Here is a 25,034-nt window from a genome sequence, read left to right on the forward strand (position 1 = left end):
TACAACAGTAAATCTAACTTTTAATTCTCTTAGGTGTCCTCTCACAAGATCAAGGTCCTGAGGTTATTCCTGAGGTTATTCCTAAAGGTGACCCAAGTAGGTACACATGAACGTCATCTCGTGTGATAAAGTCTTTCTATTAGGGGAAAAAGCAATCTGTTTTACCGAAGTCAAGCTCATTAGTCACAAATGTTTTTAAATAGCATTTTTGTTGAAGAAATTCAGGTAATAACATGTTTCTTTGGGTACATTTGCTCCAGTTTAGAGCTTATTAAACGTGACCCTGACTACTGTCATTGACGTAAACAGACTATTGTTGTTAGGGGTTAAATGACGTAAGCAGACTGTTGTTAAACCTTATATTTAAAAATAAATGTATATTAAATGTTGTCATTTGTTTATGGGTAAAATGACTTGACCTTGGGTTGTCTCCAGGCTGCATGGTGGACATCGCCTTTCTGATTGACGGCAGCGCGAACGTGGGCAGGCGGCGCTTTCAGATTCAGAAATACTTCCTGGTCGAGGTGTTACGGGTTATCAATGTGGGCGTGCCCGGAGCGGAGCCATAATGGGAGTCGTTCAGTACGGGTAACTGAAATACCCAGCTTCGCACAACTGAACTCGATTACAGTGCTGCAATCACCATAATTACTACAGTATTAGGCTGCAGGTATAAGTCATAGTGGCATCTATAGAGAGAAATGTTAAGTATCTCAAAATATTCTTTGTTCCCCCACCCACTGTGCTGATTACAAGCAGTATTTTGAACTCTAAACGGATATATCTAACTAGCCACTGTTATAAGTACAGTATAAACATATTACCTTTATGAGGTATAAGAAAGAAGTGGAGTCTGATGGGCAGAAAGGAAAAACAAAATACTGGGATAGAGGACAGAACGGGCGATTGCTATAGCGGTTGGAGAAAGGAGGACAGGAAAAGAACAGAGTAAGATGGGGCAGAAGAAAGATCGAAAGAGGTAGTGCTAGTTGGCACATGGGCACTACTAATGCTTCCCAAATGGCACCCTATTCCTTACATAACCTTAGTGCACTGCTTTTGACCATGTGCTCTGGTCAAAAGTAAGTGCACTATGTAGTGAATAGGGTGCTTTTGGGAAGCACACTAGGCCACTCATCCATCTCCTAGGCTTAGATTGGGTGTCAACATGTCAAAGCTGTAACTCTGTGTTGTTGTACGTGTCGAACAGCTTTGCTTTATCTTGGCCAGGTCGCAATTGTAAATGAGAACTTGTTCTCACCTAGCCTACCTGGTTAAATAAAGGTGAAATAAAAATACATTTAAAAAAGCTAACTGAAAATGGACTATGGTGAGATGCTGCCATGTAGTCTACAAACCACTCGTCATCTGTACAGCACTGCCCCCCTTAGGGCTGTCAAACAGACTTAAAACAGAGCCCTATGGGCCCTGGTCAATAGTAGAGCACTACATAGGGAAGTGTGCCATTTGGAACACACTCCGGGCCTCCTCCTTCACCATCATGCTTAATGAACATCCTGAGAGAGACATTTTTGACAGATTGAGTGATGGATAATGATGGAGAGAGGGGGAGGAGAGATAATACATGTTGTCAGACGTAACTGCGCTGCATCCCTTTTCCCCCTCAACTAGAAGAGAACAAGAGAAATGTCCGAACAAGATATTTGAAATGGTTATTAGGACATGCGTGCATGCAAACAAAGCAACTCACAGAGCTGTGGTCCCGTGTGGCTCAGTTGGTAGAGCATGGCGCTTGCAATGCCAGGGTTGTGGGTTTGATTCCCACGGGGGACCAGTATGAAAAATGTACACACATCCAGTCGCTCTGGATACGGGCGTGTGCTAAATGAATGAAATGTTAATATATCTATCAACACTGACAGTGACCCATTTCTTCAATAACACCCTGGTGTTGCCAGCACCATGGTCTAACACACTCAGCCACCTTGCAATGTAAGACCTCATATTTGAATTGACTCATTACTATAGGTAGGCATTATTAACTCGGTTCAAATACAGTACAGGTGTGTTTTTCCCAGTGATAGTTTGGACTGAAGGCCAATCTCAACCCCAGGGTTCTTAAGATCTGGCTCCCGAGTGGGACACTTTTGCCAGACACTGCATTTCAGTGTTTGAGGCGTCACTACGGACACCCTGGTTCGAATCCAGGCTGCATCACAACCGGCCGTGATTTGGAGTCCCATAGGGCGGCGCACAATTGGCCCAGCGTCGTCCGGGTTTGGCCAGTGTAGGCCGTCAATGTAAATAAGAATTTGTTCTTAACAGACTTGCCTAGTTAAATAAATACATAGAAATATAAGGACCTGTGTAGAGCGTATCATCCAAAAAGGGGGTCATTCCAATGTGGGTGAGTTGCCACACACGAATTTAAATGACTTATTTGACAATTAAAAAATAGATATAAAGCTGCTCCAGCCAGAGGAACACTACACATGTAAAAAGATAATGGAAATAAGCCTCAAGGCTTTATCAAGTTTGTGTGCAACAGGATGGCAGGCAGGCAAGGTTGACTCATTGCAATTTAGAAAAAGAACATGAATAGTATGGTTTGGGTGGGATGGGTTTCCAGGGATTAGACACAATAAGTCTCTTGCAAGAATGCCTTTCAAGATTTGTGTAAAACTTTGAAACTTTGTTTACTTTTTGAAACAAAGATGGTTGACTTCCCCGAGAAACCTTTGATTAAATAGCAGCCTTAATCTAAACAAAGAGACTTCCTTCATCTGCATCTATTTAAAAAAAAAAAAAACGCACATGAGAATCTCCATCGAAATCGCTTAAAAACACATTGAAAAACAACACATTGAAAAACGACAATCAAAATAAATGTACATAAAATTGTATTGTAGATCTACTTAAAATTCATATAATTCACATATACTCATTAAAATCCATGAGTGAAACCAAGCCGGGAGTTTAATTGTCTTCAAGCTCATCACTTCACAGTACTGTGTTTAATTTTTTTTGTTGCCTCTCCAGGATATGCAGCCGCATTAAACAGAGAAATGGGAGGGAAAAGACTTGGCTCTGGTAGTGCTTGCCGTGCGGTAACAGAGAGAACAGTCTATGACTAAGGTTACTGGAGTCTTTGACAATTGTTTGGGCCTTCCTCTGACACGCCTAGTATATAAGTCCTGGATGGCAGGAAGCTTGGCCCAGAGATGTACTGGGCTGTACGCACTACCCTCTGTAGCGCCTTACGGTCGGATGCCGAGCAGTTGCCATACCAGGCCGTGATGCAACCGATCAGGATGCTCTCAATGGTGCAGCTGTAGAACTTTGAGGATCTGGGGACCCATGCCAAATCTTTTCAGTCTCCTGAGGGGGAAAAGGTGTTGTCGTGCCCTCTTCACAACTTTCTTGGTGTGTTTGAACCATGATAGTTTGTTGGTGATGTGGACACCAAGGAACTTGAAACTCTCGACCTGCTCCACTACAGCCCCGTCGATGTGAACCGGGGCGTGCTCTGCCCTCCTTTTCCTGTAGTCCACAATCATCTCCTTTGTCTTGATCATGTTGAAGGAGAGGTTGTTGTCCTGGAACCACACGGCCAGGTCTCTGACCTCCTCCCTATAGGCTGTCTCATCGTTGTCGGTGATCAGGCCTACCACTGTTGTGTCGTCATTGTGTATTGGACAATTTTCCAATCTTTTTGATGAGGAATCTTTCAGTTCCTGATTTGAAACATCAGTTAAACACATTGACAACCTCCTTCGTCTTCTCCTTCATCTCTTCTCCCTTCCTCAGGTGGTGTGTGGGGCCGGCGTCTTCTTCTCCCTGCCCTTTGCCAGTTGGTTCTCCTTACTCTCCCCCGTACTGCCCCTGATGGAACGCGTGTTCCATGCCCCGCCTGGTGTGTAGCGCCACCTGCCTCAAATGCCCATGACCTCATCTTCCTATTGGATGGCTCCTGCAGTATGGGCACCGTCCACTTCGCCACCCTACTCAAGTTTGTCGCCAATGTTACGTCGACGTTCGACATCTCCACCATGGACACGTGGCGCTAGTGCAGTACACATATGAGCAGAGGTTGGAGATATCCCTTGGGGAATATGGTGGAAAGGAGGAGCTGTTGGACGCCATTTTGGGGATAAGCTACTGGAGCGGGGGGACTAGCACAGGGGTGGCCATTGCGTTCACCACCCGGGAAGTTTCCAGCCAACCGAACAGGAGTAAGCAGAAGGTCATAGTAGTTCATATGACGACGTCAGGTCCCCTGCTCTGGCCACTCAACAGTTAGGTAAGTAAGGTGGGGAGGGAGGTTTCAAGAGCTGATTGGCTAAAAGGGAACAATGGGGGGTGGAAAAGAATTGTAGCAGGGCAGAGGCCACATTTGAAGACTGAAAATACACCTCTCCTTCATTTTTAAGGTACCATTTGGGTGACTTGAGTGAATGAAAGCAAGGTTTCACTTTCCACATTATTGCTTTCATCCATTTAATCACATCAGAGACTACCTTGATGTAGAAAGGGTTCATTTGAATGTAAGTATTTGAATGGAGCAAGAAACTGATATTTGGTGTGTGTGTGTGTGTGTAAACAGGTATAATTGCCTACTCCATTGCTCTTGCTTGTACTTCCCAGGAGCAGCTAGAAGACATAGCCAGTGAGCCAGTCAAGGAGCACTCGTTCTTCATGGAGGACTTTGATGACCTCCATAAGCTGGTGCCCACTATCGTACACAACATCTGTCAAGAGTTCAACTCACAGCCCCAGAACTGAACCCTTAAGTAGAACACACCAAAACGACAGTCAGCTGAGAGTACAACAGAGTGCCTCTGACCAGAATATCAGGTAGCATTTTCTGGTCATTTTCCAACGATTCTACATGTTAAATTGGCAAAGAAAACAGGCACTGCTCCCTATGACCCCACGGCGGAAGTAATTGATGGAACGGCCTACTACTTCGCTCGGCTGACCATCGTTCTGGTGTGTGTGTTCTCTTACACACTGGGAGAAGTACTACATCGTCAACAAATGGTACTTACATACATACCAGCTCTATATGTATTTAAATAATATACATGTTAACATAAAACACGTTTTGAAAAGTCTTATTGTTAGGACTTTTGCATGGTATAAACATTACTATTGGATTACAATTAATATGTAATATGGGGTACTTAAAGTATTAATCAAATACAAATATATGTTCCTATAGGTACACTATAGTATACACTTGAATGGAAAATGTGTGAATGTTGAAGCAATGAAAGACATTATTCTAAAGGTGGGAAACAAATACTACATTACCAGTATGATATACAACATATTCCTTTATTGTTGTTATTGATAAATCTGTCAATCTCCCATCTGAGAAAAAATACAATAGATCATGAAAAAAGAATAAACTATAAATGACAATAATTATATGTACTGTATGTACAGTCCAGTTAGCATATTTATCAAATTCACATCTTAAAATAATTCTCAATACAACTGGAGGTTAAAAGGGGAATTACTTTTGATGTACAACAGGCAAACTTGGCTTCGCCCAATGCTTTGTGTTTGTTTTCCCATTGGTTATTAATATGTTCTTTGTTTTGTGTGATCTCTTTTCATACACTTTGTAGTGCTTGTAAGCAACACCCCCTGCTGCTCAGAACGGACAAGTGAATTTTAGACGCATATCTATGAGTCACTTAGACTAGAGCATTCTGCTTTTACACTGCCTATAACAACACGATAATTATTTGTTCAAAGCCTAGCTCTTGTCCGACTCCTGGTTCTGGAGGACCACTGTTTGCTTGGTTATTATTATTCCAATTGAGGATCGTATGCAGTCTTGATGGACACACAGCGAACTAACAGGTCTCAAAAACGACAGCTCAATCAAACTGGTTTGGAGAAAACTAGTATTTAAAGTGGTTCTCCACGACCAAAAACACACAACAAAAAAAACACTAGTTTATGGTCAGCCCTCACTATTCTGTCATTCAAATGGACATACAGCCCATTAAAAGACATGAAATGTGAGCCAACCTGGTGAAATATGGTTCTTCCACATTGTGAGCAGCAGGGGGCCATATACCTACTCCTCTTTTGTTCAACTACTCAGTGTTGTGATGAGACTACTGTACGTTTACCACGACAAGCGCACCATACATACGGACTCCATTTCACATCACCATGTTTAGCCACTCAATATACTGTGTTAATAATTTTTTTTTTTTTTTTAATATACTTTAAAACTGTACACGTTTTTTGTTCGCTCCCTTACATTGTCTAAAATTACCTGACACCAAAGAAAAATTAAAAGGAAAAAATATCTTTGTACAACGCAAGCACACCGAATTCCCCACAGATTTTGATCCATCCTCGTCATTCAACAGTCCTTATTTTAGAGACCAAAGCATTTGGTAGATAGCGAAATCCTAATCTCTGACATGTTCAACTGCAGATGAGACAACTTTGAGAATAAATGACAAAAACCTGTCTTGTTCTGTAGTGCTCACAACCAAAGGCATACAACTTGTGATAAGACCGGCAAATCTCCAACCATTCCACTACAAAAGAAACAAAGTACACAAATCCCAAGGAATAACTCCTAAATGTTCAAGTAAAACAGAAAATATTCTTTAAAAAAATATTTACCTGTATTTAACAAGGATTTACCTTTTTCACCAACCATGTATAGTAAATAAAAAACTAGTAATTGCTCAAAATAATTTGACAAAATTCTATTTTCAAACAGTTATTACCTAAAGCATTTACCCTGCTTTCTGACCAGAGCTGGTCATATCGCCTAAACACAGGAGCGTAGCTTGTGTGCAGTTGAGTACTGAGAGACGTCAGTTCTGCTGTCAAAAATGGGAGCCAAGGGGCTAACTCAGCACAGGGGCAAGCAGGATATCTATGAAGAAACTATCTTAGCAGCCATAGCTAACTTAGCATTAGCAAAATAGCTAACTTAGCATTATAAGCTGAAAGAGCCAACTTAACGGTCGCAGGAAACTTTACATGTGCAGGCTCTCTGTGAAGCATCTTGTCGTTGTAAGACAATACTTGGTTGATTCTTTTGGCTTAAATGACACGGAGGCATAAATAAATACACAGCTCAAATAAAAAAACAAATCAAATGAATAAATTGTTTCACTGCAAACCATTTTTCAGTGCAGTTTGTCTGGTTGCTCAACTATAAATACACGATAAAGCAGCATGTATTCAAATTAGGTCAAACCACAACATTGATCAATCAATTCCGTTAAATTGTGAAACAAAGTTTGAGTAATTAATCTACCGCTAGCAAAGTGTCACAGGACAGATCTTGTTAAGAGTTAACGCTTCTACTTATGTTGGTACAGTATATTACAATGTTGTTGTCCTATTTATGTGAAGAATGGAACATCCAAACAACAAAAGAGGCACTCCTTGTACCTAGGCGAGCTGAAGCTGGAGCATAAAAGCATTTACAATTTAATTGGAAACTAAATGAAGTTGAAGAAAGGATGTGGCCTGGGTAAGTCAGTGTTTTGGCTGTTTACAGGCAATTTGGATTTGAACACTGATTCAACACCGAAGCAAAGCAAGCTGGAATACAAGGATGGCTTGCTCACTTAGGTGACAGATTCATATGGGCTAATATGTAGGAATTTAGTTAGAAAAGTTTCATCACACAATTCAATTATTTTCATGGGGTTGGCTTTTCAAGAGGGTACAAAGCAAGAGTATGGACAATAGGCACCACTTAAAAAGCTACATTTTTACTTGTTTTAGAGATGAATTAATGGAGTCATGTCCAATTCTTTGTGATCACATACAAAACCACATTGACATATACAAAAGGCTATAATAAATCACACATCAAGGAAATGCAGGCTCATGGCCTTTACTTCAACTTCAAACTGACTTTCAGGTTTCTTTAAACTTATTTACTATTTTTCTTATTCAGGGGCACTCGAGTTCTGCACGCTACTGTATATTTCAGTGGATTGGAGGGCATTGTGGATCTCAACTCACTCGTTCAATAATTTAAACAGTACTGTGACTATTGACCACTAGCCGTATATATGCTGTGTACATCTGATGCAAATATAATTATTTTCAAACTCAGTTTTATGGATCAAATGGAATAGACAATGTCCAGTACTATGTTGGACAATAAATTATAACTTGTTGTTGAACACCCTGCCCACTCCTACTTTGCACACAAACTGTAAAATAACGTTGTCTGCAAGACTGACGAAAAAGGCACATTTTCATGAAATCTTTGAAAACGATGACATTGAAGACACAGGCAGTCTTAGGGGTGGCCGGGGAGGGGGGGGGGGGGCAGAATACGAGTATTGTGTTTCTGTTAGTTAGGAAACGAACGCAATGTTTCTAAACGAGAGTACAGGTCTTGAGAATTTCCTGGATATCCGCTTGGTCTTTGTGATGTTTGACCACATCTCCTTCTGGTTTGGCTGTAGCACCCAGGCCCGCCCGGGTGGAAAGATGGTAGAGCAGCCCTCTTTCTCTCAAAACTCTCTCACGTTCACCCCTTTCAGCCTTCAAACCATCAGATGTCTAACCATCCCTCTCGACTGCCACTGGTCAAGACTCAGACACCAGTGGCTAGTTACCCATCCACCTCACTACATTTCCTTCCACACTGCCTTTGAGTTGGGCTCCAACTCCCATCTCTCCCTTCAGTTACAACACAACTCGTCCCCTTTTTGATGGTCCTTCGAGCCGGACGCAGCTGTTAGCCATTGGGATTTGCGGTCATACGAAGACCTTGGCGAGCGCGTCGGCCCCGGCGCTGCCGATGTAGCACTTGGTGGGGTGGAACGCCACGTCGTGGATAGCCTCGTCCGACTTCTTGCGGTGCGCTGTGAATTCCTGGATGCACGTCTTGCTCTCCATGTTCCACAGGCGGATGGAGCAGTCGTGGCCTAACAGGGCGGAGGATGGTGAGAACAAAAATATAAAGAAACAGGAACAAAAATATAAAGAAATAGGGAGGTAGAGAGAGAGGAAGAAAGAGAGCTAGAGGGAGACGTTACAATTCTAAAACTGCCTTTTAGTGAAAGTTACCACAAGAAAGATAGAAGGGGGCTTCCGTTTCTGTGCTCAGATATTTGCCACACTGTCAGTTTATCTCTAGTTATGCAAGGAACAATATTGCTGTAATTACATGAAACGCTAACCAACATAAACACTAGTACTTCCCTGTTTCCAGATAAATACTTACTGCCAGACATCAGGTACAAGCCGTTGGGATCCACAGCTAAACTGGTGACTGCGTCCAGGTGGGCTACCATGGAGTGAATACATTTCCCTGTAATAGGAACCCGGGATGAGTACAAAAATCACTGTCCTCAATGTTGTATTTATACCAACTGTTATAAGTACACGTTATAGTGTGACAAAATGTGTTTGTCTTACTATGTATCCATTTTATTTACATTTTAATTCCAGCTGGAATGTCGGTTCAAAATGACCGCTGTCTAGCTCACCCGTGTTGTTGTCGAAGAACTGGATGTGTCTGTCCTCCTGGGCCGTGATGGTGATGGGCAGAGTGGGGTGACTCAGCACCTTGTTGATCTTGCACGGGGCTTCTGTGTGTGACAAGACATGGAACTCAATTGAACATTGCCCGATTAGCCTTTCTCATTTACATTTAGTCATTTGTCAGAACAACAGGATAAATGGGAGTTATAACTCGAGACAAAATGATTCAAAAGTAGGGAGTTGAAAGGAAAAGCCACAGAGCTATAACATAATTGGTGGGCACTAGGGTTATATTGCAGACTGTACTAATATACCAGCTGCTATACCCTATTGCTAATAAAACAAAGAAATAAGCTAGGGAAACTTTCTGAAGAGAGTACACCAACAAAATAAAAGCATGACTTTTAATGCACAATCAAACATTTATGTTGTGACAAGAGGGGTAAAAGGGCATTGACAGGGAGAGCGCAAGAATAGGCAGTGAGCGCATAGTGCACTCAATTACTCTCTTTTGAGTTACAAATCTATACAGTCACTGTGTAGAAATGGCAGCGGAGCTTACCGGGCTCTCCGGTCTGGTCCAGCTTGAGGATCAGCTGCCGCGTCTCCATGTTGAAGAGTCCGATCTCCCCCGTGCTGAACGACGTCACCATGTGGGCCGGCTCACTGCACACCAGGTCCACTGACGTGGGGACGCCCAGCTCTGAAACCGACAGAGTTGGAAAGGTTATGAGCTAATCTTAGAGCAGGAGTTCTGTTGAAAGGGGCAGGATTTGAGTGTGGTGACCATAGAAATAGAATGCCATTCTATACATCTATTTCTATGGTGGTGACCTGGTCCTAGGTCAGGCCTTTTTTGGGGGGGCTGATAGTGTCCCAAATTGAGCTAATTCTAGATCAGTTTCGCTCTGAATCAGACAGAGGTTAGGCTTTGGCTGTGGGGACCTGGCTGGTCCTAGGTCAGACCTCTTTTTGGAGCACGTAGTGTTCTGAATTGACTCAGAGGTTCCCAAACTTTTTTGACCCGTGACCCCACCATGTAAAAAAAGTTGTGTAATCAACGGCCAATGTTTACTTTTTTTAAATTGGGACTATGACAGTCTATTACAAAATCAGTCATAGTATTTTTGACAGTTTTTCAATCTGAAGACAGTATGGTTTGAAGTGACTGAAATGCACCAGAAAGGCATTGGGAAGTTCAGAAGATCAGCAGGCAATAATATTGTATGGCTTTCTGTGTAGAAAAGAAGATCAACATTGATGATGTTATTTTCCCCCCCAGTCTGATTTAGTGCCTGGTCTTGTCAATTCTGTTCTAATGGCGTGTGGGCATAGTAGAATAAACCATTCAGAAGATGGACACATTTGTAGGAAGAAAACAGAAACCCCTCTGATTCTTACAACCGCATCTATCGGCTACCTTCTATGAACCAAGCGTCAATTTTCTCTCCCGACCCCATTCCCCCTCCCCCCCCATCAGGCGACCCTACATGGTGTTGCGACCCCTAGTTTGGGGAAACCCCGGAGTAACTCTTTATGGAGCGGATTCTAGGTCATTGTATAGTGTGAAATTACGAATATTTTATAAGCTGATCCCAGAGCAGTGGTTATGTGGAAAAGTCTGTGTAAGAGGGTCAATTAGATGCTTTGTAAGCTGATTCTAGAGCAGGCGTTGTGGAACATTAGGTGAAAATTAGGCAATTCACCTCCTTTCTCGTTGAAGACGGCGAGTGCGGGGGAGGTGTTGGCAGCGTTCCACAGGCGCACAGTGCCGTCCCCGGAGCAGGAGAGCAGGCGCTGGTGGGCCGAGCTGTAGACCACTCCCCACACTGAGTCAGTGTGACCAAGCAGCGCCCCCCGCAGCACTGAGGGCTCTATGGCAGGAAAGAGAGAGGGAGAGTTAGGAGGGAGAGGGAAAGAGAGATGAGGGAGAGATACAGAATTAAGAGGTGGGGAGAGTTAAAAGGAGGGAGGGGAAAAGGAGAGAGGGAATGATAGAGAACGAAAGATCATGTGGAGACAGGGGGCAAAAAAAGAGAAGAGTGAAAGAGGAGGATGAAAGGAGTGTCAGGTGGAAAGTTAGAGAGCTATGTAGGGAAAGGGAAAACAGAGGTAGAGAGAGAAAGAAAGAGTCAAGAGATCAGTGAAGAGATGAAGAGAATATGAAACAAGAGAAATGTGCTAATAATCAGAGGTGTAGCTAAGGGATCTTGGGGGCGTACCATATGAGTCATAGGGGTCGATATTGGGGTTGGGGGTGTTCCAACTCTGAATGGTTCCATCCACCCCCCCACTGAAGCACTGCTCCCCTGTAGAGCTCATGGTCACACACAACACCGCACCCCTACAGAAGACAGGAAAACTCATCTCATTATTAACTTCAACTTGTTTTGGGGAAGACAAAACACAACACCGCTACAGGAGAAAGTGGCAATACCTGTCATTATAAAATTCAACCATTTAAAAAAAAATTTTTTTTTTAAACTTATGCAAAGATAAAGTTAATTTTCTTGAACAAATGATTCATGTATACAAGAGTATCGGTCCAGCTGTCCATTTATAAAAAGGTTGGGTTATTAGTGGATAAGGAAGGTTACTCACCGATGGGCCCTGAATGTATAGATGGGCTCCACATCTAGGGCAGCACACCTAGGAAGACAGACAGGGGATATAACTACCTTTGATGTACATATTCAACGAACATACGCTAAGTAGAACAAAATGGCCCATTACAGCCATCAGAAATGCATAAGCAGAAAAAGGCATGCTTTAGCTATCGATTGTCTTTTCGCAATAGTGCTCTTAACAATTCCAAATGACTCTTACCCCATTGAAAGTGACCAAGTTACCCACTTTCACTACTTAGGTACCTGCTTAAAAGCATCATTCTCTTTGACTGACAGCTGGGTCGTATTCATTAGTGCACACCGAGAGTTTCTTTACTACTGTGTATCGCTCTTATCTTGGTCAGGTCGTTATTGTTAAAGAGAATGTGTTCTCGATTACTTACCTGGTTAAATAAAGGCAAACATTTGAATTGTTTTGGGTCTAGTAAATACAACCCAGGTGTTTGACTGACAACAGGGTAGGCCTATGTGAGCTCTTACTTCTTGGCGGGGGCGGTCTTCTGGAGGTTCCACAGTTTGAGGGTGTGGTCCTCGGAGGCAGTGACCAGGACGGGCTCCACGGGGTGGAAGGCCAGGCCCCGGATGGAGTCAAAGTGGCTCCGCAGCGTGAACTTGGGGCTCCATGTCTTCCGCAGCGCATCCTGACTGTTGCTCACCTGAGTTAAAATGACAGAGTTTTGATGTCAATTGGAGATATGCAACAAAATGCAAGTTATGCCCACAGATGTCCCCCTTCTGACCACCTCCTCCCTTTGCTCAAGCCATGTGGTTCCATCTTGATTGTCTCTCCATCTGTTTGAGGCTCCAACTCCAGCTGAAAATCGCAGTCCAGACCTACTGTCTTACAGCTGTTATTTGCTTGTTTTTGTTTAGCTTTCTCAAGCAAGCACTTATTATTAGGATTCAAGCCTAAGTGCTGTACAATAATGTTTCAGAAGGTATAGCAAGCTAGGAGTCACTAGTTTTGACTTATTTCAATTTACAAAAACTAACTTACCTGGTCACGCCAGACTTTAAAAAAAAAAAGGTTGTTCCTGTTTGCAATGCAAGTTCAGTGGCGCTATGCTCTTCACCGAGTCTGCTAAATATGTCTGCAATGTGCCTCTTGGGCTTGACCCCGGTAGACCCCAGTCACTGCATATCCTTTTAATTTCCTGCTTGTTAGAGCTGCAACATCTTTGTATGAAAGTTACCACACAAATGTTAATGTTATTTAACGCACACAAATCCATTCCTATTTTGAGATGAGTGTCCATCATATAAATATAATTCTAACACTAAGGTGTCCTCCCACACTGGGTCCAACTGAGCAATATGACACTACCACAACCTCAATTTGCATGCTAGCTCTCCACAGCAATACAACCGCAGTTCACTTCACATTCAATTGATCTGGAGTGTGTATGTGCACGTATGTGCCTGTGTCTCTGTGTGTGCGAGTGCCTCTGTGTGTGTGTGTGTGTGTGTCAATAAAAGCGAAAGTCAAAGCCCATGCTAATCAGACTAGCCTGTTTAAATAGACATTTTGAAAGCTTTGAAAAATAGGTTGGACCTTTAGATAAATACAGTGCATTCAGAAAGTATTCAGACCCCATAACTTTTTCCACAAAAATATATGAAATATCACATTCACATAAGTATTCAGACCCTTTACTCAGTACTTTGTTACAGCATCTTTGGCAGCGATTACAGCCTCGAGTCTTCTTGGGTACGACGCTACAAGCTTGGCACATCTGTATTTTCTGCAGATCCTCTCAAGCTCTGTCAGGTTGGATGGGGAGCGTCGCTGCACAGCTATTTTCAGGTCTCTCCAGAGATGTTCGATCAGGTTCAAGTCCGGGCTCTGGCTGGGCCACTCAAGGACATTGAGACTCGTCTCGAAGCCACTCCTGTGTTGTCTTGGCTGCGTGCTTAGGCTCGGTGTCCTGTTGGAAGGTGAACCTGAGCGCTCTAGAATAGGATCTCTCTGTACTTTCCCTCGATGTTGACTAGTCTCCCAGTCCCTGCTGCAAAAACGTCTAAAAACCTGTTTTCGCTTTGTCATTATGGGGTATTGTTTGTAGATTGGGACATTTTTTTATTTAATCCATTTTAGAGTCTGAATACTTTTCGAAGGCACTGTATATGCCTTTCGACTTAGTATTCTAGTTTAGAAGCTCAAAGTCTCTAAATCTAGCCAATCAATTGATATTTTTCTACATGGAAATGTAAAGCAGTAGATATTTGCTGCCCCGAGGGACCTAAGTGCTGAAAGAGTTGTCCATGGGGCTCCACAGGCTTTAGGTCATGTAGATAAATAGCTAATTTACCTGGGTGCGAACACACCATATTTATATATACAGCAGAAAATGTAATTTGTGAATGCTGCTGCCCGCTGTTTGGTGGTGGTGCCCTTTGATCTGATTAGCTGAATGTTGTCCTGTCTGTCAAAAGATTGCCATGTCCGTGTCGCCTGTTTTCCTTAATTTTTTATGATTGCTGTGGTCATGACAACCTCTCCCTCAACGTGATCAAGATAAAGGGGATGATTGTGGACTACAGGAAAAGGAGGACCGAGCACACCACCATTCTCATCAACGGGGCTGTAGTGGAGCAGATTGAGAGCTTCAAGTGTAAGGAAGGACTGACGCCACTCAAATTGTAGACCAGGCTGTCGGCTTTGTTGGCCACGCCCCCCTTACTCCCCCTCACCCTCTCTTCCTTCCTTATCCTCCCTTCCCTGCAGATGTAGGTACTCACGTCGTAGGCCAGGCTGTCTGCCTCATTGGCCACAGTGAGGCCCGCCAGCTCGCCCAGGCCCAGCTCGCTCTCCGCCGCCTCGTCCGGCCCCATGATGAACGACTTCCCTGACGTGGGCGGAAACGTCATGGCCTCCACTGGGATGGATGGACGGACAGTGAGATAGATGGACAGACCAGGCAGAGGGACAGAGCCAGACAAACAAATTAGACAGGCAGATACCAGAAAAGTAGGTAAAAATTAACAGACGGACAAAAAGAAGTCAAAACACTAAATGACAGCTACTGGTATTTGGGCCTATTAGATGGTGTTGTGTAAAATTGTCAATTTGTAAATTAAATTATTTACAGTCATTTGTGTATATTTGGAAATTGTGCACTCTGTAAATTCAAACCCTTTGGGGACAATTAAGCTCTCGTCTTACCTTCCTCGGGGTGGCCTACTTCGTGCTCGTTGAGCCTGGGGACGCTGGGCCGGGAGGGCGGTGTCACGGGGGGCTGCATGGAGGGGAGGTCCTCGGCATCTCGCAGGTTGGCCAGCATATCCTGCAGTTTGGACCGGTTAGGCCCTGGGAGGAGGAGGAAGATGAGAAGAGGATCATGGAGGAGAAGGAGTAGAGACAAAGAAGGAAAGGAGAGGGAGGAAGAAGGAGGAAGAGGAGAAGTAGCAGTATACAGAGAGGATCAGGAAGGAGAAGAGTCAAAGAAAGAAAGGAGAGGGATAAGGAAGACGAGGAGAGGAGAATGGAAGGTCATCATCTTAGAGTAGAAGGGCACGCAATCCTCATCTTAAATACCGTAGGGCAGGGGTCACCGGCTCTTTGGAGTTACTGGGTGCGTAGAGTTTTGTACCAGCCCAGCACTACTAATCAGTTTCAAATAATCCACATTTTTCAGTCTGAACCATTAGTTGAATCAGGTGCATTAGTGCTGGTCTGGAACAAAAGACTGCACTCCAAGTAGCTGGGAGTTGGAGACCCCTGCTGGAAGGCTGATTGAACACAATCAAAAAGTGATGCAGAGAATGGACAAGATAACAGGGCCCGTATTCATAAAGCATCACAAAGTAGCAGTGCTGATTAAGGATCAGTTCAGCCTTTTAGATAATAATTGATATGATTTTATGGACAGGGGGAACCTGATCCTAGCTCAGCACTGCTACTCAGGGGCAGCAGATAGCCTAGTGGTTAGAGCGTTGGGCCAGTAACTGAAATGTTGCTAGATCGAATCCCTGAGCTGACAAGGTAAAAATCTGTTGTTCTGCCCCTGAACAAGGCAGTTAATCTACTGTTCCTAGGCCGTCATTAAAAATAACAATTTGTTCTTAACTGACTTGCCTAGTTAAATAAAGGGACTTTTAAAAATATTTTTTTATTTAAATACTCAGAAACTTTATAAGACTGAAGACACAAATAAGCAGATTGAAGAGCAGGTCCATGGCTGATGCTTGGCAAAAGACAACTTCGTAGCTAGAACATAGAAATAACTCATAGAACAACGAAAGCAACTTAAGTTTGGGAGGAAAGGAGACCGTTAAGTCACTGACACCGGCATACTTTCAGGGAAAATAAGAAGTTGGAATGGTTGAAAAATACCGAGACAGAAAAAAGGAACCAGCACACATAAAGACACAGGTGCAGCTGATAACCTATGGCATAATAAAGACAGGTACAAACACGACGAAGCAGGATGGAATGTCTCAAGTGTAGGATGGTGCAACCATAGACATAGAATTACTAGAAGGGGCACACCCATTCAAGACAATGAGGCCATAATGGGTAAGCCATTTCACTCATACTGAGTGTACCCGTGAGGGTGCAGTCAAATTGCTGTGGTCTGATGGGCTATGCCCTTTTTAGTAATTATATTTCTATGGGTGCAACTTAAAACAGCAATGAGTAATGTTGATACAGCGAGAGGATTAGGAATGCAGCACAGTGCACTTTTCTTATAGTGAATGTGGTTATAGTGATCGATCACTTACAAGAGTGATCAAATTGTCCTGCGCGGGTCTGAGCACTGTGAGGAGAGGCAGTGTATTGCAATCCCATTAAAATGTTAACATACAAACATGTACGCGCGGAGCCACACACAGAAGCAGACAAACATGGAGAAGGTGGTGCCAGATGGCCGAAAAGGAGCGCCAAAACGAAGCGATGGGAGGAATAGTGTCTCTAACATGCTTAACGTGTCTGTTAAATATAATTTTTGCATGATATAGTTGACCTCAACCCGAGAGAGAGAGAGAGAGAGAGAGAGAGAGAAGAGAAAGAAGAGAGAGAAGCTCTTATCGCCAGGACAAGGAGAAAGAAAGAGATAGAAAGCAATGGCGAGAAAGAAAGAAGGGGAGGCCTGACAGACTTACTCTTCACCCCCTTTTTGCCCTTGCGCTCCTTCCTGTACTGCTCCTTGAGTTGGGCTATGAGGCCCTGGTCCACGTCCCAGGCCTCGGGCATGGGGCACTGCTCTTCCTTCTCTACACCCGAAGGAAGGGGTTGGGGGAAGGCAGAAACCGAGAAGCCGGTCAGTGTCCAGAACTTTCTATTGAACCAGACCAAACGAAACTCAAATCCAAAGTGTTATGAAATTAAAAGGTGGTTCAAGTGAAGATGGCCTCTAATCCTAATATATATATAACCTGTAAAATGTATTGCAGACACTTGCCTACAACCCCCCCCATGTGTATTACCCCTATTGGAGCAGTGGTTAGCGAGTTTGCCTACGGGCAGGAAGATCTGGGTTTGAGAACGGCAATGTATAGTATGTTGCATTATTGCCATTTGTTGCAGTATGTAAAAAAGTGTGTGATGGAAATTCTTCCTGTAATACTCCCCCCTCCCACCACCGAGAGCCCCAAGTTTATGTTTTCTACAGGCCTTCGGGCCTATCTCAAAGCAAATATAGGGGGGGGGTGATGTCAACACATTGGGGTCAGTCAGGAAGAGAATCGGTAAAATTCTCCTCATATGACAACAAACAGGGATGGAACAGGAGAATAGAATCATGCCTGAGGGTTACCGTCTCTGCGCCACTCGATATGGAAACACAAAACTGCCATTAAACAAAGGATTCGAGGGGGGGGGGAAGAGTTGTAAAAAGCCAGATTGGCTTCCGACAAAAAAAATACAGCTGACATCAAATGTTGAATTTGATGGCCGGCAGCAATCCTGACATTTTTTGCGTTAATGTATTCAAAAATATTCATGTCAAAGAAAGCTGTGTCCAGCCAAATAAGGTGACAACAAAGCATATGGTGAACAGCCGTCATGCCATGCCTCACTAAGTCTCTGCAAGGCTTTGTCCTTTGTGCCGCAACGTCAATAACAGCATAACATGCTAATGTTAAGACAATGCAAATAACATTCAATACCCCCCCCCCAAAAAAAAAGAAAATGCAATGCCATTCAACAGTAGTCCATCATGTTTTGAAATGTTCTATATGTCAAAAGCAGCAACCATGTAGGTTTTATAGTGTGAGCTGGCTAAAGAACTAAAAACACAACAAATAATGTATTTCAACAAAAAAATTCCAATTATGTGGGGGAGTTATCTGTATCTATACCTATAAGCATATCACTATTCCTAAGTTCAAATGCAGGCATAATCATACATGGTCCATAGGGCTCAGATCAAAAATAGTGCACCATATAGGGAATAGGGTGCCATTAGGACATACCCTCGTGTTCTTTTGCACCCCAGTATCTCTACTTGCACATCTTCATCTGCATATCTATCACTCCAGTATTAATGCTAAACTGTAATTATTTTCACCTCTATGGCCTATTTATTGCCTTCCTCCCTACTCCTCTACATTTGCACCCACTGTACATAGATCTTCCTAATTTTCTTTTCTGATGTGTTATTGACTGTACGTTTGTTTATGTGCAACTCGGTGTTGTTGTTTTTGTCGCACTGCTTGGCTTTATCTTGGCCAGGTCGCAGTTGTAAATGAGAACTTGTTCTCAACTGGCCTACCTGGTTAAATAAAGGTGAAAATAAAATAAAAAGATATCCTTGAAAAAAAAAAAAAAAAAGATATCCTTGGTCTGATCCCAGTGTGTGGGCTCAAGCGGAGGAGATGAACACTTGAGAGCACAGAGCTGCTGATGACAACTCTGTTTCATAACTGATCAGCGAAGCGCCTCGCTGCCGCTGGACCTTTAATACCATCCATCCATCTAGCCGTCCTTTGCTGTGTGTTCAGCTCATGGCTTCTTCAATTATGGTTAACATAGAGAAATGCAAACAACTCAGTTTTGCATGCAAGCTGACCAAATTATCCCAATAACACAAGAATAGTATTTTTTTAATTGTCACCATTATTTATATGAACTACTATTGAATTATAATATTTATAAAATTAACTGGATTGTCAACATCTAGTCAGTGGGTCAATGCATCATAGACAATTGGTCATTTGTTGTGGCTGTGTTCTAATGTCTACACTAGCATATTACTTAGTATTTACTATGAACATAGGCGATCTTCCAATATGCATACTATGCCTTCAACTGGATCCCTCTGGCTTCCTCTGTCACACAACCAGCGACGCCACATCATCTGCTCCTCTTTGGCAGTGCAACTCAACTGACTGCTGCCTGACCTGTGACACGCTGACTCACTGATTGCGTGGGAATGACCTTTGTCACTGAGTGGAGATAAACACAAGGCATTGCTAGGTGACGGGAGTGAAGGGGGTTCTTTGTTAGCTGAAGGGGATAAAGGAGCCACAGTAGCCAGGTGGCCAGCTGTGTCTGTGTGAAGACTAGGTCAGAGAATACAGGGTTCTGTGTGAGTGGGCGATTGAGGGAAGGGTAGGTCCCCTCAGTGGGGACTGTTCTGTGGAGCTAGAGCAGGAAACCTAGTTACGCTCAATGTTCTCTTGACCCAACTGTCCCTGCTATGGCCCACTCGTCCTCCCTTTGGTCTACTGTCCTCTTTCTATGGCCCTCCTGTCCCTTTTATGCTCTAGTGTCCTGAGAATACATGCCTGTCCCCACTTATTTGCCACTATAGTCCTACTATGGCCACTATAGTCCACTGTTCCAATTATGATCCGCGGTCAACATTTCCCCTTCACTGTTGACTGGGCCTACTAGTAGACCCACTGCCCCCAATAAGTTACTTTGGCCCACATGTAAACTTTACCATTCTAGTTTGAGTGTTCAACCAACCAACCAACCAAGTCCCCCTCACCCCAGTCTCCTCTGTCTTCGGCACTCCGGACATCGGGCGAGCCGTCCATCTCATCTGGGCTGGCCAGGAAGTCAAAGCCCTTCAGGGCCTCCTCCGTGTCCTGGTCGTCACTCATGTCCGAGGATGAGGAGGGTGACGAAGACGTCTTCTTCCTCACCATCTGTGGAAGACAGAGAGGGTTGAAGAGACAGAGAGGGGGTCTGAGTGACTGAATGACTTGAGTGAAAGTGTAGGTCTGAATGAGTAGGGTGTCCAATCAAAAACGGGGAAAGGACAAAAAACAATATATACAGTTGAAGTCGGAAGTTTACATACACTTTAGCCAAATACATTTAAACTCAGTTTCACAATTCCTGACATTTAATCCTAGTAAAAATTCCCTGTCTTAGGTCAGTTAGGATCACCACTTTATTTTAAGAACGTGAAATGTCAGAATAATAGTAGAGAATGATTTATTTCAGCTTTTATTTCTTTCATCACATTCCCAGTGAGTCAGAAGTTTACATACACTCAATTAGTATTTGGTAGCATTGCCTTTAAATGGTTTAATTTGGGTGAAATGTTTTGGGTAGCCTTCCACAAACTTCCCACAATAAGTTGGGTGAATTTTGGCCCACTCCTTCTGACAGAGCTGGTGTAACTGAGTCAGGTTTGCAGGCCTCCTTGCTTGGGGCACGCTTTTTCAGATCTGCCCACAAATGTTCTATAGGATTGAGGTCAGGGCTTTGTGATGGCCACTCCAATACCTTGACTTTGTTGTCCTTAAACCATTTTGCAACAGCTTTGGAAGTATGCTTGTCCATTTAGAAGACCCATTTTCGACCAAGCTTTAACTTCCTGACTGATTTTTTGAGATGTTGCTTCATTTTGGCCACAATTTTCCACCCTCATGATGCCATCTATTTTGTGAAGTGCACCAGTCCCTCCTGCAGCAAAGCACCCCCACAACATGATGCTGCCACCCCCATGCTTCCCGGTTGGGATGGTGTTCTTCGGCTTGCAATCCTCCCCCTTTTTCCTCCAAACATCACGATGGTCATTATGGCCAAACAGTTCTATTTTTGTTTCATCAGACCAGAGGACATTTCTCCAAAAAGTATGATGTCCCCATGTGCAGTTGCAAACCGTTTTGGAGCAGTGGCTTCTTCCTTGCTGAGCGGGCTTTCCGGTTATGACGATATAGGAGTCGTTTTACTGTGGATATAGATACTTTTGTACCCGTTTCCTCCAGCATCTTCACAAGGTCCTTTGCTGTTGTTCTGGGATTGATTTGCCCTTTTCGCACCAAAGTAAGTTCATGTCCAGGAGACAGAACGCATCTCCTTCCTGAGCGGTATGGCGGCTGCATGGTCCCATGGTGTTTATACTTGCATACTATTGTTTGTGCAGATGAACATGGTACCTTCAGGCGTTTGGAAATTTCTCCCAAGGATGAACCAGACTTGTGGAGGTCTACAATTTTTTCCCCAGAGGTCTTGGCTGATTTCTTTTGATTTTCTTATGATGTCAAGCAAAGATGCACTGAGTTTGAAGGTAGGCCTTGAAATACATCCACATGTACACTTCCAGTTGACTCAAATGATGTCAATTAGCCTATCAGAAGCTTCTAAAGCCATGCAAAATTACTAGTAGATGTCCTAACCGACTTACCAAAACTATAGTTTGTTAACAAGAAATTTGTGGAGTGGTTGAAAAACGAGTTTTAATGACTCCAACCTAAGTGTATGTAAACTTCCGACTTCAACTGTAAGTAAGATGTATATCCATTTTGAGAAATGACATGTAGTATTTTCATATTGTAGTATACGCTTTCGTATTAATTTGAAATTCGTGATTTCTCACAAAAACAAGCTTCTCTGAAATGTCAATGGAGCTTATACCAAGCTTTTAATTTTTAAATACTTTTACATTTAATTCAGCTTGTGTCATGCTAACTTCGCTTTTTGTGACACACAGAAACAACTTGGGAGACGACGACCACAAAATGTAAAATCCTCAAAAGTTAAGAGAAACCTGCACCACTATGTCAACACTGATTGGTGCTTATTATCGGATGTATTCGGATACGAATTCTAACTTTTTGAATATAATGTTAATATGTTAGAGAAAGACCCCACTGATTCAGAACATGAATATTCATATTTGTCTTGGTAAAATGTATTTTGTAACATAAGTGAAATTGTATCACTTAATTTTATCACCACCCTAGAATGAAGTACGAGGAATGAGCCAACATGGCTTGTGACTGCTACTGGTTCTGTTTGACTGTTATTGCTGCCTGTCGCTAATTCAATAGGGTTCCGGCTGTTACTCTATTGCTAATGATATTGCTAATGGCTAATTAGAATTGCCCCATGAAGAAGCCAAAGTCACATCATGAATGTGTGTGTGTGTGTGTGTGTGTGTGTGTGTGTGTGTGCGTGTGCGTGCGTGTGTCCTTGCTTACAGTGGCCAAGTTCATAATAGTCTTGTCCCTCCCTTCGCTGTCTTCGTCGTCCTCCTCGTCGCTAAACTCGGCGGCGGCGCTTTCTATGAACTTGAAGGCCTCAAGGACAGTGGCCGAGTCAGACATGTCAGGTTTACTGATGGAGAGAACAGAGAGAAAGCAAGACAGATGTTAGTGAGAACACAAAAACAATGCAGGACTTCTACACTTGCAATTTCTCACTGGATTTCCTTGATGAATGCTAGTTATCCATTAGTGATAGCATTAGCAATGGCTACGACAATAGCATTAGCAATAGCTACAACAATAGCATTAGTGATGGCAATAAATTTAGCACCAACTACAACAACAGCATTTAACAATAACAACAGCAATAGTCATTAGCAGTTGCTCACCTGATCATGCCGCTGTCCTTCAGCAAAGATGGCTCAGTGCCGTTCACCATGGGTTCCGGTTTCCTGTCCGACGGCCTTTCTCCGGAGTCTCCAGCCAGGCCCAGCAGCGCTCTGACCCTCTGGGACTTCACATCCAAGATGGTGTCCGTGTAGCCCACCTCCTGAAGGTACCTGGAGGAGTGGAGAAAGTAAGGCCCGGCTGAATGTTACGGGAGAGATTGGCTAATAATTTGGAGATTTTGTGCGTAGAGGGAGAAGTGTCTTTAAGCACTGATCTAGGACCAGCTCTAAATCCTAGGTGCAACTTCCATCTACTCTAGTTTTCACATAACATTGCAGAAGCGACATGACTATATTAGTCATATTTTTACGACTGATTATGATATTTGGTGTGTCACGCTAATCACTGTAAATTAGGTTTCAAAACAGACGATTAGAGTCAAGATTAAAGGGATAAAATTACACTTGAAAGTGTTTCTAAAACTATTTTCATTCATATTTAAGTAGAGTTATTTGGAGTTAACTGTATTTAAAGTGGAGGAGTTCCTGGTGTGTTAGTCGGACAGGATAGAGCAGGACATTGACCATTTCAGGAGCAAGATGTACTGGATTAGACAACAAAGACAAAATCCTGGAGAAAAAAAAAGATTTGTTAAAGGCAAACAAGCCATAACTCATCAATATGGCCTACTTTATAGGATACAGTTTCTGAAGAAAACAAACATGTTCCTTTATATACCATAGTGTCCAAAGAAAGCAATTGACTGAAAAACTATTTCCCTCCGAGCAGAAGAAAAAAAACAGTTTTCAGTCACTGCACAACAAGGGAATGAAACAGTACTGCATAATGGAACCAATTAAAACGACACATGAATAGAATCTTAAGCCAACTTAATAAGATCAAATGCAAAATTTCATGAAAGCTCTCCAAAACCACAACATACCTCACTTGGTAGGTAAAACCAAAATCAAGATGACACCCTTCTATCCTGATTCCTTCAAGACGCGCTTAAGTTCTGATGCTGATGCTCCAAGGTCGGCGGTTTTGATAAAACAGCGTCTTGTGCAAGCTTTAACAGAACGAGGGAAGGGGGAGAGGAGAAAAAAAAGTTCCTCTCCGTCTCTTGCTGTACCAGCCTCTCCAGTTGCAGGAGCCCTGAATGCCCCGACACAATCCTCCATTCATGGTCTAACACCATCTCGGTCTCGGACACTGTGCTTCGTTACACAGACACACACCAGAGACAATACACACAGAACACACACATTTCCTCTCAATGAGACGCTGCATTCACATTCCTTCATCCATCCAAGGACGTCATCCAAGGATAATACAATTTAGTGCCCAGATTTATTGCTTGATCTATTTTGGCAATAAGCACATATTCTTGCTAACATAAGGCCTTGTATGCTGTAGGTATTGGAGCGATGTGCAACTTCCCAATGGGTAAAACTGCTCATAACATGCACAGAGGAACGCAAATTAGCCAAAACCTAGTATTTATTATTAAAACTATTTTAGTTCAATTGTTGAGAAAATTTCAAATATTTTAGAGCCAGAAGTCAATAGGTGTAACAATGAATGTTGGACTCTGATCAAGTGTCTGTTGAACTTTACTTTGTCTATTTTCTTCTTTTAACTGTCTTCAGACTAGCTGCACTCCATGATTCTCTGCTCTGCCCTCTTCCCATCACTCTTCAATATTTTCCCCCCTATTCTTTCTCTCTTCTCTCTGTCAGGTCCGGTTCAGTGAGTTCATAGTTCTGATGGGGGGAGTGAGGGACCCTGTCCCTTGAGTGGTTCAGTGCCTGCCTGTAGCTGCCGCTCATGTCACTGTTTGCGACACACACACGCAGACAGATACAACATACACACACACCCTCTCTATCCCATTTGAGGGCTTGGTTGCCATTTTGAAACACACATACACACTCTCACACATGGACTTTATTTTAAACACACTGACACACACACACACACACACTCAGATATATATATACACAGTCGTGGCCAAAAGTTGAGAATGACACAAATATTAATTTTCACAAAGTCTGCTGCCTCAGTTTGTATGATGGCAATTTGCATATACTCCAGAATGTTATGAAGAGTGATCAGATGAATTGCAATTAATTGCAAACTACCTCTTTGCAAATGAACTGATGAACTTGGTGACAA

The 25,034-nt window shown here is 43.0% G+C and overlaps 1 protein-coding gene across 2 annotated transcripts in view; it reads right to left on the minus strand.

Annotated features, from left to right (window-relative positions):
* Nucleotides 1-5,279: 5,279 nt before the first annotated feature.
* Nucleotides 5,280-25,034, minus strand: part of LOC120065284 (striatin-like) — an 80,546-nt gene continuing 60,791 nt past the window's right edge. For both annotated transcript variants that reach the window (XM_039016166.1, XM_039016158.1), the window contains exons 5-18: nucleotides 22,859-23,029; nucleotides 22,464-22,599; nucleotides 20,018-20,177; nucleotides 17,187-17,297; nucleotides 15,247-15,390; nucleotides 14,823-14,959; nucleotides 12,564-12,739; nucleotides 12,058-12,105; nucleotides 11,679-11,800; nucleotides 11,163-11,330; nucleotides 10,019-10,159; nucleotides 9,462-9,563; nucleotides 9,197-9,283; nucleotides 5,280-8,897 (exon numbers count right to left, since the gene is read on the minus strand). In XM_039016166.1, the coding sequence (XP_038872094.1) occupies nucleotides 8,728-8,897; nucleotides 9,197-9,283; nucleotides 9,462-9,563; nucleotides 10,019-10,159; nucleotides 11,163-11,330; nucleotides 11,679-11,800; nucleotides 12,058-12,105; nucleotides 12,564-12,739; nucleotides 14,823-14,959; nucleotides 15,247-15,390; nucleotides 17,187-17,297; nucleotides 20,018-20,177; nucleotides 22,464-22,599; nucleotides 22,859-23,029 (1,873 nt within the window). In that variant the 3' untranslated portion in view covers nucleotides 5,280-8,727. The remainder of the gene's footprint in view (nucleotides 8,898-9,196; nucleotides 9,284-9,461; nucleotides 9,564-10,018; nucleotides 10,160-11,162; nucleotides 11,331-11,678; nucleotides 11,801-12,057; nucleotides 12,106-12,563; nucleotides 12,740-14,822; nucleotides 14,960-15,246; nucleotides 15,391-17,186; nucleotides 17,298-20,017; nucleotides 20,178-22,463; nucleotides 22,600-22,858; nucleotides 23,030-25,034) is intronic.

The sequence above is a fragment of the Salvelinus namaycush genome, chromosome 2 (genome assembly GCF_016432855.1).
Source record: "Salvelinus namaycush isolate Seneca chromosome 2, SaNama_1.0, whole genome shotgun sequence".
NCBI classification, from domain to species: domain Eukaryota; kingdom Metazoa; phylum Chordata; class Actinopteri; order Salmoniformes; family Salmonidae; genus Salvelinus; species Salvelinus namaycush.